Source organism: Lagopus leucura, unplaced genomic scaffold (assembly GCF_019238085.1).
Source record: "Lagopus leucura isolate 7727_CA_CO unplaced genomic scaffold, USGS_WTPT01 Super-Scaffold_100075, whole genome shotgun sequence".
Lineage (NCBI taxonomy): Eukaryota > Metazoa > Chordata > Aves > Galliformes > Phasianidae > Lagopus > Lagopus leucura.
In genome coordinates, this window is record NW_024962315.1 from 504,194 (window position 1) to 519,524 (window position 15,331).

The following is a 15,331-nucleotide window of genomic DNA, read 5'->3' on the forward strand; positions in this document are numbered from 1 at the left end:
CTTTTGGACTCCTTAGTAGGGTCTGTTGCAGGAGGACAAGAGGAAATGGTTTCAAACTAGAAGAAGGGAGATTTAGACTGGGTATTTATTAAAAATAAAAAAAAAGTTTTTACAGTAAGAGTTGTGAAGCACCTGAACACGTTGCCCAGAGACGTGGTGGATGCTCTGTCCTTGGAGACATTTGTGGTCAAGCTGTTCACTGCTGAGGAGTTGAACCAGATGGCCTTTGAGGGTCCTTTCCAAACTCAAATGGTTCTACTCAATGATATCTTCTGCCTTAATATTGTCTGATACTGTTAAGAGGAACATGCCTTATGGAATACTGGTTAATATTGCATCTCTAAGAAATACCAGTGCTCATTAGAAAAATTGTTTTCAGCATTTAGGGTAAAATTTTAATATGAATAATGCTTGTTTTTATATGGGACTGCTGTGTTGACTGAGCGAAACTATCTACATACAAATAATCTGTCTGAATTAGCAGTGCATTTGAAATTGCACTTTGGTAAAAGGCACAGAAGGAAAATTTCTGGAAGGTGCTAAACTTCTTAATTTTAAAGAATTATAAAATTAAAATGTAACGTGACTTTTATAGGGCATAATGATGATATCAGTTTAAAGCTGATAGAAGCTAAAGTACAATAATTAAAAAGTAAAGGGAGCTGTATATTGGAAATCTTCCTTGTAATGGCAAATACTTTATTTGATTGCTCTTTTCTAAGTATATGCATAAAATTTGTTGGATTTGTAATTCTAAAAAGTAATGCTCACCAAAGGGCAGTAAATTGCAACTGTGTCTCTGTGCAGTGATACCAGCATGTGATGCCAGTTGCTAGTTCGCTTGAAGCTCTGCTTACACTGCACTTACACTGATAGTGTAGAAGTTAGAAAAGCTTTGTTTCGGCATCAGTTGGTTTCTAAACACCTCTCACACTGAAAATAAGAAATTGGGTAATAGCATTCACTTTTTTAGAAGAACAGTGCATAATTTTCAAGTAGCTGATAAGTATGTGAAGCTAATCTAATTATTTCACTAAGATAGTTTTAAAGAAAATTATTTTAAAGAGCAGGGAAAGAATGAAATTTGTAGAAATATGCAATCATGTACCATAAATGTATTTCACTGAATAAGCGCTAAATGTGGCTGTCCTTGGCATGCAGCTACCTGTCAGATGGACAGTCTGGACAACCATCTGGATTCAGTGTTTGTAGGTAGAGCTGACGTTTCTAGTGCTGTAGGAGAAGAATTAGGAGCAAGTGAGCATGAAGGTTTGAGTGCTTAGATTGTCAGTCAAGCCTGTTATAAGCCTTGCCTTGTCCCGTCTTCTCAGAGTATTTTCATGTGAGAGCAATTTTTTAACTGTAAGAGTGATACCTGTGGGCTGTGGAAGCTGTTGGCTGTTGGGATGTAGCTGCTGTCGTGGATAAATAGCGTCTCGATTTTTGTGTTTGTCTGAAATGCTTGGTAAGGTGATGTCCAGTAAGGAAAAAATATTGATATTGTGTTTCTAGGAGCTAATGTTCATGCCACCACAGCAACGGGAGATACAGCATTGACCTACGCGTGTGAAAATGGACATACTGATGTTGCGGATGTGTTGCTTCAAGCAGGTGCTGATTTGGTAAGGCTTCTGCTACATCTTGTGGAGAAAAATCTTTGGTTTCAGACTTTATGCCAAAGCTCGTGTGCTTACAGAGCAGATAGAGGATTCAAAAAATTGACATTCCTATATGGGTGTAAAAAGAGGTAGGAAAACTTTTGAGAAGTCTGCATATTCTGCTTGGTCTAAAAAGTGGAAATTTTTATTAACTACTGATCTCTTAAGTGAAAAATTTTAGCTGTCACATATGTGACAGTTAATTTCAGTACGTTCCTTGTATTATCTTGCATTTCTGCATTACCTTTGCTTCTCATGCAACTTGTCTTTTCCTAAACTTACAGTTTTTGTTTCACGGCTGTGAAATTTAAATGTTTTATTACTAGCAGCTATTAATACTCTCGTTAATTTCTAAGTCTTTTTGACATATATTTTTTTGTGACGTAGCTTTCAAAATTTATACTGAGTACCACCTCTAAAATCACTTGCATAGTATGGTCTCTTTTGTTTGATCCAGGAGTCTTTTATCTTTTTCTGTATATTGCTTTCATAGTGTTTTTGTTCTGTGATGCTTTTAACCATTAACTATGTTCTTCTTTTTTTTTTTTTTTTTTTTTTTTTTTTGTGTGTGTGTGTGTGTGGTTGTTTCCACTTTTCTGTGCTGTAAATGAGGCTTAAAACTGCATTTCCATCAGCTACAGGTGTTTTTCTGACTTTAAGTAGGAAAAAGCAAATGGTACGTTAGTGTATTAAAGGAGTTCAGGAGCTGGAACTATTCTCCTTTTTCCACAGTCTGCTTTTGTGTTGGTCTGCTTTTGTTGTTCTTTGTTTTGTCTTAGTGTCTTTCATTATTCAAAGTTCAATGTAAATAAATGAATGCTATAACTCTTAATAACAGTTTTGCTCTTCTTTGTGAAGACTCTTCTTTCAGGCCCTACTAATTTATCTGCGGGAAAGTTGTAGTTCATAATTATCTGTTCCCACCAGGGAGGAAGGATATGTTAGTAGGATAGGTGCAGGGAAAGCTGGGGCTGGGGGAGGCTAGCATACCTCCTGTGCTTTGCTGAGTTCAGTGTTAGTTACCAAGTGGTAACCACTTCAGTAGATGCGAGATGGATTTTCTTTAAATCAACAGTAAAACCAAAGGAGAATACATCAGTTCTTCTTAATGAAAGATGTAGTCCGTGACAGTGAGCACAACTGCAAAGCTTAAAGCAAAGAAACATAGATCAGTGTGCGTAAGCTTTAAAAAGATGCAGTAATCACTGCTTAAATATTACTTAAATTGTTGTAACTTGTAAATAATTCTATTTTTTCATCTCGCCTCTGCTGTGATTGGGTTATATGGACCGGCATTATGCAGCACGTAGATGTGGCTAGTATTGCTGAGAAAACTCAAGCCTTTCTAACCAGAAGGTCTTTTTACTGCATTTTAACTACTTGTAATCAAAATGAAAAGCTGTCAAGAAAGTTATAGTAAGGAAGTAAGAATTGTTGGTGGTGGTAATTGTCTGTAGCCTATCCAAATAGTTGCTTATTATTGGAGTGTTGATTTGCACGTGAAGGCTTGCCATGTAGTCTCCTATTCTTTGAATTCTCGTGTTAAGTAACTTAAAAGCAAATTACTGTCTATAACATAGATATGTTAAGCTTCAGTAGTTCTATCTTGAGAGGGAAGATGTGTGTCAACAGCCATGTGGTGAAACTGCAGTCATATCTAAATGGTACAGATAAAAAATACTTCGAACTGAAGAACTGCAGTGATACTTACAGAGGATGTTTCGAGTTTCTTTCAATTCTATGCATTGCTTTGCTTTTTTAGAAGCTGTAAACTCTTTTGAATAAATTTGTTGTGTTTGTAATCGACAAAATAGGTTTCATAAGTGTGTGTTACCTTGTGGCTGGAATATGAAATACCTTCCTTGGCAGTAGTGTAGATTATTCTAGATATCAGTGTTTATTTGTGATGTCTTAGATTACATGATTTCACCAGGTTTTTGCAGGATGTCTGCCATGGAGTGGGAAATTGCACACAGATCTGGACTGCTGTTACTCTGTCTTCAGTTTGTCTAATTAATTTTGCTTTATTTTTATTGTTTGGATACTGCAGGTGAAAATACATTTTCAGTTGCTGTTCTTTCTCTGCTTATTCATGCTGCAACTGTAGTATTTCCTGAGATGGCTTTCATTAATTCATTGTTTACCGGAATCCACTTTTTCTCTGGGGTTTATATCACAGATGCTGGGGATATTGGGATACTGATCTTGTGTTCCTTTTTGAGGAAAGTGTTGATTATGTCTGTACAGTAAAATAAAGCAAGGTTGAGGGCTGGTGTTGAAATGCTAGGAGAAAGGGCTGTCATTGAACCCATCTGCATGGTGTCACAGAGGACCTGGGGATTTTTCACTTTGGGCTGCACATCCATGTCTGTGTGGTTTTGGGTTGTGTGTGTACTGGATGCCCCTGGGCTGTGGGGTGAGGTTTTGAAGTTCTTCATGGTACAAAGGCCTTGGAGGTCTGTGGACACTACCTTTGACATCATGTCATCCAAACTGCCCATTGGAAATGGTCTCTGATGCACCCCGTCATTCAGAACAGGGCCAGACCTGTGCCAGGGCGGCTGCTAAGGAAGAAGCAGTGTGAAAATTGTGGATCCTAGGCCTGAGCTCATTTCCTAGCCCTGTTTTATTTACCCATAGAGGTATATGAACGTTGAGTTTTGTTGTTAATATTTTTTGTTTCATGACCCTTCTGCATTCAGTGTGTTACTTCACACCAGGAAGGCTCCTCACCACTGTTGAGACCTTTTCTCTGGTTCTAGATTGAGGAAAGAAGATTGCTTAACTCTTTCCTCCCTCCTCTTGAATTAAAAGGACAGTAAATGCTGACCATCAAGATCTGTTACAATCACTTCTCCCATTTCTTCCCAGTTCAGAACCTCTACCTCTGCTTTAAGACCTCAAATCTGTTTTAGTTTCTCAAGCCTGCTCTTAGTTGCTAAGAGGTCAGGACTGTGTGGGATTCAAGGTAGAGGCTTTGGGGTTGCTGTCCTGAGGAGGATCCTCTTTAAGGCTGCGGTGATCACATTGGCAGAAAGCAGATCATGTTTTTCATGCAGCTTCCTCTACTGTGCTCACAGAAAACAGAAGTCTTCCAACCTTGCTGAAGTCTTGCACCCCAGCTTTTTAACTGACTTCTGTGTGTTGCTCATCTCTAGTGGTGTTTTGTCAATCTGGAAATAGAATCCGCAGCCAAAATTCAAGCGATTCTAGTTAGCAGGAGAGCTCTGTTTGAATTGAGAGTATGTTACCGCTATGTCTTGACATAAGGCATATGTGCTTCTTGAAAGCAGAAAGCTCTTGATTTCCAGGATCATATCCTCTGGCATAGGTATCAAATATTAATTTGATCAAATCCAGGAACCAATTAAGATTTTGTGAGGTCTATGCTAGCTTAGTTAAGCAAAGCAGCTTTATAGGTAGCAGAAGAAGTAAAAAAGTTATGTCTGAGATTAATGTTCTTTGGTTTGTGGTTAATTTTCCCTTAAAACTTAACTATGGAAAATAGTATTAGATGTTACCAATGTTACCAATTGTCTTTATCTGTCTTCTGCAGAGCTGCTCACTCACGTAGGGTATTTTGACGTGACTAATCATTTCTGGACTGACTTCTTACCAATTATTGTGATGCTTTTCTGATGGAGTTCTTAAAGGGGTGTCCATAAAGGAACAAAGTTGGCTTGTGGAAATGTGTAGGCCTGCCAAACTAATTTTGCTACACCATGTTAATGTATCCATCTTTAAATTTGTTTGCTTTTCCTGAGAATAGGAGTGATTTCTACTAAGGCATATCTGAAGACTTCAGGCTATGATTCCATCCCTATATTAGTTGCATTCTGATTCCTTTATTGCCAGTAGGATTAAAGACTTTTTGGTCACAGTCTGAATTTCTGCCTCCAGACAAAATGTAAAGTATATTTGGCTACAGATTTTTTGACAGGGCAGAATGCCTACTTGAGATTTTATGATTGTTAGGAGTTTAACTTTGGAAATTAGAACTCTGAAATATGATTAATTAAAACACTTTATTTTAGAATACTGTGGCATATTAGCTTCACTGGAAAAAACAACAACAAAACAATATTACAGTAATAGTTATTTGCCTGTATGACATGAATTCCTGAAATCTCAAAGCTGAGAGATGTTTTTAATATGAGAGATGTAACTTTTTCCTAAGGGGACTAGCAGGTATCTTATACAGGCTCTGAGCTGAAGGGAAGACATGCAGGTTCCCTCAGGAACCGTGCTAAGATCTGTTAAGGTCAGGAAAATACTTGGTGATGCTTAATGAGGTGTAATGTCCTGCTTTTAAGCACTGTGAACTTGAGATTTCTATCTCCATTTTGAAAACAAGACAGCTTTTGACAAAGTCATTGCATCTTTGCTTCTTCCAGTATAGCTGGAAACAAAACATGTTCTTTTTTGGACTGTGAGAAGAAGATCCCAGCTTTTCAGAGCTGTGAAATACAGGAAGGAGTTTTGAGTTCAGATTTACTGATCTGGATGCCTTGTAGCTTTACTTGAGACTCAGATCAGTGATGTTGATCAGTGATGGAGATTTTCTTTCTACTACAAGAAATATGGGCACTTTTATGCTGAAGTTGAGAGATGGGAGAGAAGCTCTGAGGGCAGCTTAATCTTTTCATGCTTGTTATTTTAGCATATTTTTATAAATTGTGTGGAGTTTCTTAAGACTACACCTGGCTCTCCTGTAACTCCACTTGCAAAAAACAAAGCAAAACAAAACAAAATGCCGAATTACCCCTTGACCCTTCCCCTACAACAGAAATATTTTTACAGATTCTCTTGTCATTGCAGGAATTGTTACTTTGCCTTCAGCTGATCACAAGTTAACATCACTTGCGCTTAACGTGGCTCCTTAATTAGAAACTCACTGTCCTGTATGTGTGTGACACATTGTGTTTGCTGTAGTATAAGTAAAGCAGTATTTAAATACCTACAAGAATAGCCAATACAAGGATTTGAAAGAAACCATAAGAGTAATAGCTATATTTTTGTTAGAGTGAGGGATGAGTTTCCATACTGATCCTTGAACCATCATTGGAATGTCAGGGATTTTAGGTCTCTGCCTGGCCCTCAGTCTTCTAAAATAAAGGGAAAGGCAGTAAGGAGTCAGTAAGCTTTTTTTTTTTTCTTTTTCTTTTTTTCTCCTGTTAATACCTTTTTAATGCTGTATTTTGTAATTTCTGGGTGGGATAAAATACAGTGTAACACTTTCTTTTGTCAGTAGTGAACGAAAAGGCATTTTGTGTTTAACTAGATGCTATGCATAATCTTTGTGCTATCTTCATGAATGGCTTGCAGTAGAAGTCTCAGCTGGTGAGGGCTGCTTGCTTGGATTTATCTCTGTGCTTGTCCAGCAAAGCAGAGTATTCTGCTGGTGGATCTGTTCCATTAAGTTCACATTCCAGGTCTTCATGACCAAGAATGACATTTATTTGTAGAACAAGAGCCGTGAGTTCTTCTTTTTCCTTCCGCAGGACAAGCAGGAGGACTTAAAGAAGACTATTTTGGAGGGCATAGAGACGGGCAAGCATCAGGTGAGGTTGGCCTTTGATGCTTGTAAGCTGCAGCTTCAGGATACACGCTGAAGAGATAAGCATGGCTTTAAGGCATTTAAATTTCTTAAATTCTTCTTAAAGACTTGCTGTGTAGACTAGAAATGCCTTCTTTATGCTGCATTTTCTTCTTCTGTTGGGTTTTCTGAAACCCTGTTTAAAAAAATCCAAAGTAACTCAAACTTCATGTACATGTAGCAGGTTATCTCGTTGACTCTATTAGCTCATATAGCTGTGATAAACTTATCGCAATGTTTGTTTTCCCTCTTCAGATGTTTTCTTTGAACTAGAGGCGTAGTTGAGTTCTTACCTGCCCAAGTCACTGGTTTGCTTTGTGCCTTCAGGAGGTTGTCTGGGGCGATTAGGTTGGTGGCAGCTGGTGTACTGTCTTTTGATAGGAGTTAAATCTCGAAAATTAGTGGCATATAAATGAGAACTGCACTACTTGGTGGCTGTCATCACTAATTTTGTGTAAATCATTTTGCTTAAAATAACAAATTTAGCCATTAGTTGTTGAATATCCTCTTAGGAATTCACTATTCACTAAGGGAGGACACTGTTGTGGACTAGAGGCTTGTCAAAAAACTGAAGAGAGCAGTGGGGCTTTACTTAAAAAGTCATTTTGTTCTGAATCTCTTAAATAACATTACATTGGGAAGCAAACTCAGAAGTATTCCAGTGAATACATGCAACCCAAAGAGAGTAGTTTAATAAAATTAAATAAAAAATTCTATCAAAATGTAGCTAATCTTGGAAGTGAATAGAATGGGACTTGAAGTCAAGAATAAAAGTGTTATTATTGATAATTATTAGGTTTTGATTATTTGATTATAGGATAATTATGCTTTTGATTGTATTGCTTTTTGTCTAGAAGGGAAATACTTATTACTGTCTGGATCGTGATCTACTTCTGGGGTTCTGGTGAAAAAGGTGCAAGTAATGTAAACTCTTACTTTGGGGAATTCTCTCACGTTCCCCTCTCTTCCTATATGATATCCAAACCTACAGAAAATTACACTCAAGCCTTCCTTCTGTTTGGATTGACTGAGCTATTCTCTGCATGTAGTCTCCTGCTTTTCTGGTCAGGGCTGGCTTAGGTCTTTTTATACAGAATTACTCAGGAGTTGGTCAGTGAAGAAAAGATGCAGAGTATTGTGATGACTGCTATAGTGTAGATAGCAGGGAAAACTGTCCTTGGTGATAAGTTCTTTGCTAGTTCTTGCCCTGACAAAATGAGTGTTTGCACTTCCTCCTTGTATGAGCAGAAAATACAAATACAGCAAAGCGGATGTGGGATGTTGTTGGCCAACTTTTATGTTCCCAATCCTAATCTTGACCAAGTTTCTACTGCAGCATGAAAAAAGTTTTGAAATTTTTGGTGATTTCAGCTGAAAGAAAGGATGCAAGTAGACAAAGACAGTGCATTGCCTTAATTTTTGACTTTGATTTGTTCTAGATGTTTAAGTTGATGCTAATTTATTGGCTTTTATTAGAGCTCAATGTAGTCTTGCAGTCATAGAATTAGCTTTTTAAAAAAAGTGAAAAAAGCATTTCTGTCTTCTGATATGACAGTTTTATAGTATTCTTTTATAACTTTGGAAAATTTATAGCAGATGGGCACACAAATGTTTTAGCTTGGCTGGACTGTAGATGTGTATCATAAAAGAGATGATCTGAGGTGATCAGATCAGTGCAACTTTTCCAAAAATCATACCTGGCCAATCTGATGACCTTCTGTAATGGAGTGACAGAATCGGTGGACAAAGGAAGGGCAACTAATTTTGTCTACTTGGCCTGTCTGCAAGATCTTTGACAAGTGGTCAATGATAGTGGTCCTATACTGCTTTCTTACCGCTAAATTGGAGAGAGATGGATTTGAAAGATGAAGGTAAATTTGATGGATGATTGTAGCCAGAGAGTTGAGGTCAATAGCTCTATGTCCCAAGTAAAAGCCAGTGACAAGTAGTGTCCCCCAAGGGTCCATCAATGACATAGACAGTGGGATCAAGTGTACCCTCAGCTGACAATGCTAAGCTGAGCGGCATAGTTGATACAACTGAGCAAAAGGAGGTATGGCCATCAGGGTGAGAAAGGGGATTGTCCTCCTGTCTTCTGCCCTTATGAGGCCCCATCTGAGGTACAGCATCCAGGCCTGGGGTCCCCAGCACAGGAAAAACATGGAGCTGTTGGAGGAGGGCCCTGGGGATGCTCAGAGGGCTGTAGCACCTCTCCCATGAGGAAAGGCTGAGGCAGCTGGGCTTCTCAGCTTGGAGAAGAGAAGGCTTCAGAGGGAGCCTGTTGTGGCGTTCTAGTACTTGTGGGGATTTTATAAGCAGGAGAGAAACTTTTAACGTGGTCTAATAGTGATAAGAGAGAGGGGCTTTAAACTATGCATAAAAGAGGGAAGATTCAGGTTAGATGTTAGGAGGAAATTCTTTACTCAGGGGAGGTGACGCATTAACACTGGCTGCCCAGAGAACTTGTGGAGCCTATTCTCTACATACAGCCCTCCTGGGGTTTTATTCAGCAGAGAGGAAGGGAGACACACAGAGGCAGGCACCCGAATGAGATCTCAGTTATGTTGATCCAGGCCTTGCAGCTTTACGAGCACAGAACATGCAGCACAGCTCGCAGAGCAGTTCAGTAGCCTCTCCACGCTGTCAGCTTCTCCAACCCAGACAACAGCACACTGTTCTGGCTCACAAGTTTTACAAAGCCTTTTCTTCCTGGAGGAAGCTGTTGCTGGCTTCAGACAAACAACCCATGGCTCCTAAGAGCATGTATCCAGAGAGGATTTTCCAGGAAGGACCACAGTTCAGTATGGTTCTGTGCTTTTACAGCTCTCAAATGGGTTACAGCATTAAAGTCCATTTTAACACCAGTACTCAATAAGGAAGAAAAACAAAACATCATGAAAGAAAAAAAGAACTTTAACTTGGTTGTCCTCTGCTACTCTGCTCTCACGAGGCTCCATAGGGAGTACTGTGTCCAAGCCCAGGGAGCTTTTGAAGTAGGTCTATAGGAGGCCGTAAAGATGCTCAGACCTCCTCTTCTGTGAATAAAGACTGAGCTTGTCTAGATACCCGTTGCGGATTACAAGAACCTCACTAGGGTGTGCAGAAATGCAGAAGGCTAAGGAACTGAAGTTTTCTTAAGATGCCGAGAACAGGAAGAACAGATATTTGAGCAGTAAGCATAACCACAGGGAAGACATAAACACACAGGTAATGTCAAGGCAGAGATTCTCAATAGCTGTTGTCTCTGTCTCTAGCAGCATAGCTGGACCACAGGTCACAGGATTGAGTAGCACACCAGTGTGTGTTGATTCACCAGTAGTGGTGGAGGGTCTGGCATGCAGCCTCTGGCAGGGGTTCAGCCCATGTAAATCACAGCTGCAGACAGATCCATTCCAGGGTGTTAAGAGAAGTGGTTGGTATTGTTGCAAGGCCACTATTTCTAATACGGGTCCAGTGTTTTGGCTTGCCTGGGCTGCAGTAAGAGAAGAGGAATTGTCTGTGGATAAAGACTGGGGGAAGGCCTGTAGGGGCAATGTCTTGTTGGAGGTCTGTTATAGACTGCCTAATCAGGATGAAGAGATGGATGAGGCATTATGTGAGCAGCTTGCAGAAGTCGTGCAATCACCAGCACTCATTCTCATGGAAGACTTCAACTTCCCTGATATATGTTGGAAATATAATACAGCACAGAGGAAGCAGTCCAAGAATTTTCTAGAGCGTGTGGAAGATAGCTTCCTTATACAGCTGGTAGGAGAGCCTACCAGTGGTGGTGCCCTGCTAGACCTGCTCTTTGCTAGCAGAGAAGGACTGGTAGGAGAAATGAACGTTGGGGACCATCTTGGGCAGAATGACCATGAAATTGTAGAATTCTCTATTCTTGGTGATGTCAGAAGGGTGACTGGCAAAACTGTTATCTTGAACTTCAAGAGGGTGAATTTTGACCTGTTCAGGACGCTTGTAGCACGGGTCCCTTGGGAGTTGCTCCTTAAGGGTAAAGGTGTCCAGGAAGCCTAGACGCTCCTCAAGATGGAAATCTTAAGGCACAAGAACAGGCTGTTCCTGAGTGCCGTAAAGCAAGCCGTAGGGGATGAAGTGTGGATGGTGTGGATGAACCGGGAGCTATTGTTGAGTCTCTGGAAGAAAAAGAGAGTCTGCGTCCTCTGGAAGAAGGGACAGGCTGCTTGGGGTGATTACAAGCAAGTTGCTAAGGTATGCAGGGATGAAGTTAGGAGGACAAAAGCCCAACTTGAACGCAGATTGGCCACTGCAGTAAAAGAAAATAAGAAATCCTTTTACAAATATATCAATGGTAAGAGAAGAACCAAGGAGAATTTCCATCTTTTACTTGATGTAACGGGGAATGTGACCACTGAGGATAAGGAGAAGACTGAGGTCCTTAATGCCTTCTTTACATCTGCCTTTAATAGGCAGATCAGTTATCCTCAGGGCACTTTACGCCATGATCTGGAAGTCTGGGATGCTACGCAGAATACCCCCCCCCATGATTCAGATGGAGGCGGTTAGAGAGCTCCTCCTCCTTCTAGACTGTCACAAGTCCATGGAACCGGACGGGCTTTATCGTAGGGTGCTGAGGGAGCTGGCAGGGGTGATTGCTGAGCCGCTCTCTGCCATCCACCAGCGCTCCTGGTTAACTGGTGAGGTCTCAGAGGATTGGGGGCTTGCTGATGTGACTCCCCTCTACAAGAAGGGCCATGAAGAGAATCTGGGGAACTACAGGCCTGTCAGCCTGACCTCGGTACCAGGGAAAATTATGGAGCAAATCATCTCGGGTGAGATCACACGTGTGTGGCATCCAAGATCCCAGCCAGCACGGGTTCATGAAAGGCAGGTCGTGCCTGACCAACCTCATCTCTTTCTACGACTGGGTGACCAGCCTGATAGATGAGGAAAAGGCTGTTGATGTAGTGCACTTCAGCAAAGCCTTTGATCACAGTATTCTCCTGGGGAAACTGGCCTGGACAGGTCTACCCTTCTTTGGGTAAGGAACTGGATGGAGGGCTGTGCCCAGCAGGTAATGGTTAATGGAGCTAAGTCCAGCTGATGACCCGTTTCAAGTGGTGTCCCCCAGGGGTCGGTACTGGAGCCCATCCTGTTTAATATCTTTATTGATGATCTAGATGAGGGCATTGAGTGCACCCTCAGTAAGTTTGCAGATGGCACCAAGCTGGGAGGTGGTGTCGATCTGCCTGAGGGTAGGGCGGCCCTTCAGAGGGGTTTAGACAGGCTGGACTGCTGGGCTGAGGTGAATGGGATGAGGTTGAACAAGGCCGAGTGCCGGGTCCTGCACTTTGGCCACAACAACCCCATGCAGCACTATAGGCTTGGGGATGAGTGGCTGGATGAGTGTGAAGAAGAGAAGGACCTGGGGTGTTGGTTGATGCTCAGCTGAACAGGAGCCGACAGTGTGCCCAGGTGGCCAAGAGGGCCAATGCCATCCTGGCCTGCATTAGAAATAGTGTGGCCAGCAGGAGCAGGGAGGTGATCATCCCTCTGTGTTCAGCAATAGTGAGGCCACACCTCGAGTACTGTGTTCATTTTTGGGCCCTTCACTGCAAGAAAGACATCACCTTGAGGACACATGTTTAATTCATTTAAGTGAGCAGTCAAATCCACCAAAAATGCTAAATCTGTGAGCCATTCTTCATCTTCCAGGATCTGGCACAAATTTTCCTTTTGATTCCATTGATTTAATTTCACAAAGCGTAAAATCTTTTTTTAGCTTTTTACCCTGACTTAAGCCACCTTACTTCAGAAAAGTAAATGACGTTTTCATAATCAGCATCCATATTGTTAAGGAACCCCAGGAATTGGCAATAATTCAGTCCTTCAGTCTTATGACATTTATAACTTTGACGATTTCCACAACATTATTAATTTTTAAAGCTTTCATGCATAAGTTTTCTCAGGGTAGGATGCAGTGGTTTTTCGTCAAATATGAATTGCTGGTGGCAATTGTGTCATTTTCTATTAATTCCCTTTTGACCAGCTGTCACCAGGCCCATCAGTAGCTGTACTGGATGTGTTGACTGAAATTCAAGAAAATTGCTTTCATGTCATTTTCACTGCCATTTTTTTCAGTGGCATTGTGTTCTGTTATTCTGCATTCAGAAGTCTTACTGATTAGTTGTTTTTCTGGCAATTTTATTCTGTAGGATATTCTGCTTTTATATTTGTAAATAGCAATATAACTCCCTGTCAGTACCAAATGTTAACTTTCACACTTGGATGTGTGTGCTATTCTAGGTTTAAATTATGTGTTTAGAGTTTGGCTTCTTGGTTTTAAATTAAAAAAGACAACAACATAAAACCCCAAGTTTTCTATTGTTTTTGTTGTATTATCAACCAGACTGAATGAAGAAGAGTGCAAATTCAGACTCAGAGAAGACAGTATTCTCTTACTTTGTTGCAGTGGAATAGTTAATATGTGTTAGTCAGCATTCTTTGTAGTATTGATCATGTCCACCTAACAGGTAGATTTTCTGACTCTAATTTCTCTAATACAGCTGTCTTGAACCACATCTTTCCATTGTCAGAAGCTTTTTAAATCAGAAAATTGTTGTTATTGGTCTGTCCTTTGTTATTTTGTGCCATCTGCGAAGCTGAAGTCATCCTTTTGTCACTCTTGAGTTTTCTTTTCAAGCCCTTTTATTCAGAGACTTTATGACCTGAAATGAAGGATCCATCAAAGAAAAGCAATAGAGGCAGTTGTCTAACTTTTATTGCTGATCATGTTCCGTGTGTCATAAAAAGGTTTTCTGCAGTTTGGACGTTATTTCAATTCTGAAATCTCATCTGCTGCATTAGTTCTCAGAACTGCTACGTGATGGTTACTTGTGTACTTTGCAGTGTTTGCTGATAAGTGTTTGCTCATCTCTGAGGAAGAAATGAGATGTTATTGTTCTCAAGTGTGTTATGTGTTCAAATGCCAAAATAAAAACACATATATACAGGGGAACTTACTTATGTGACTAACAGTAGAGATGCAGTCCTTATGCCTTTTGGCAGTGTGCGTCAGTAGTTAAGGTATAAGGAAAATTAATTCCAGTCAGTTAAGAAGATGGGTGGATCTTCAGAGACTGATGGTTCCGGTCCCATCACAAGGTCGTTCGTGAACTGAAACGTTAGAGATTTTACCCATTTACACAACACTGTTATTTCTCTTACAACAGGAACATGAATCTGAAGGGGGGAGAACCCCACTAATGAAGGCTGCACGAGCTGGTCATTTATGCACTGTGCAATTCCTTATTAGCAAAGGTAAAATATTTTAAAAATTGGTATTAAAACTTAAAATATAAAATGACAGATAATTCAGCATTTGTCATTGTGTAGGTTAGTCTTATGTATATATGAGCCCTTGTTAGGCTGTTAGGGATTTTCTGTATTTCATTTTGTATATGATAAAAACAAAGCACAGAATATTTTGCTGTTTTTTTTTTTTTTTTCCCAACTCTTTTGTAAAGATCAAGAAGTAGTTTTGGAGTATGGCAAATATATTCAGGTTCACAAAAAAAGCCAAAGTAAAGAATACTCACACTCCCCCGGAAAAAAATCAAACCATCACCCTCAAGGGTCTGCCTGGAACAACAGAAAAAACACCATGCAGTAGTACTGATAAGAGGTTAGAGTGAGTGCCTTTTAGTGCACCTTCTCTTATGACTTATGAGGCCCACTATTACTGTGTCATTTCTATGTTGTTGAGATAGTGACAGTTCTGTATGCAAGCCAATAGTGTATTTAAAATCTCTTGCTTTTACCCCAGAATTATGTATGAATTTAGATTATTGGAAGAAAAATGTTGTCCTTATTCCATAAAATATTCCAGCACCTGTTGATATTTTAGTAAAAATATCCTTGTGTTTAATTCTTGGATTTTTTTTTCTCTCTGCAGGTGCCAATGTCAATAGGGCTACAGCTAATAATGACCACACAGTGGTGTCCCTGGCATGTGCAGGAGGCCACTTGGCAGTTGTTGAGCTCCTTCTGGCTCATGGCGCAGATCCTACTCATCGACTCAAGGTATTCACTTGAAAGTGCTTGTTTATTTTGGGTACTT

General features: G+C 40.2%; 1 protein-coding gene across 9 annotated transcripts in view; it reads left to right on the plus strand.

Moving 5' to 3' along the window:
• The window catches only part of LOC122188688 (ankyrin repeat and KH domain-containing protein 1-like), a 104,501-nt gene that overhangs the window by 43,788 nt on the left and 45,382 nt on the right, over nucleotides 1-15,331 (plus strand). For 8 of the 9 annotated variants that reach the window (XM_042887191.1, XM_042887190.1, XM_042887192.1 and 5 more), the window contains exons 10-12: nucleotides 1,513-1,622; nucleotides 14,445-14,532; nucleotides 15,167-15,294. In XM_042887191.1, coding sequence (XP_042743125.1) covers nucleotides 1,513-1,622; nucleotides 14,445-14,532; nucleotides 15,167-15,294 — 326 coding nt within the window. Of the gene's footprint in view, nucleotides 1-1,512; nucleotides 1,623-7,159; nucleotides 7,220-14,444; nucleotides 14,533-15,166; nucleotides 15,295-15,331 lie in introns of all 9 variants that reach the window. The other variant, XM_042887195.1, reaches the window with a different exon arrangement.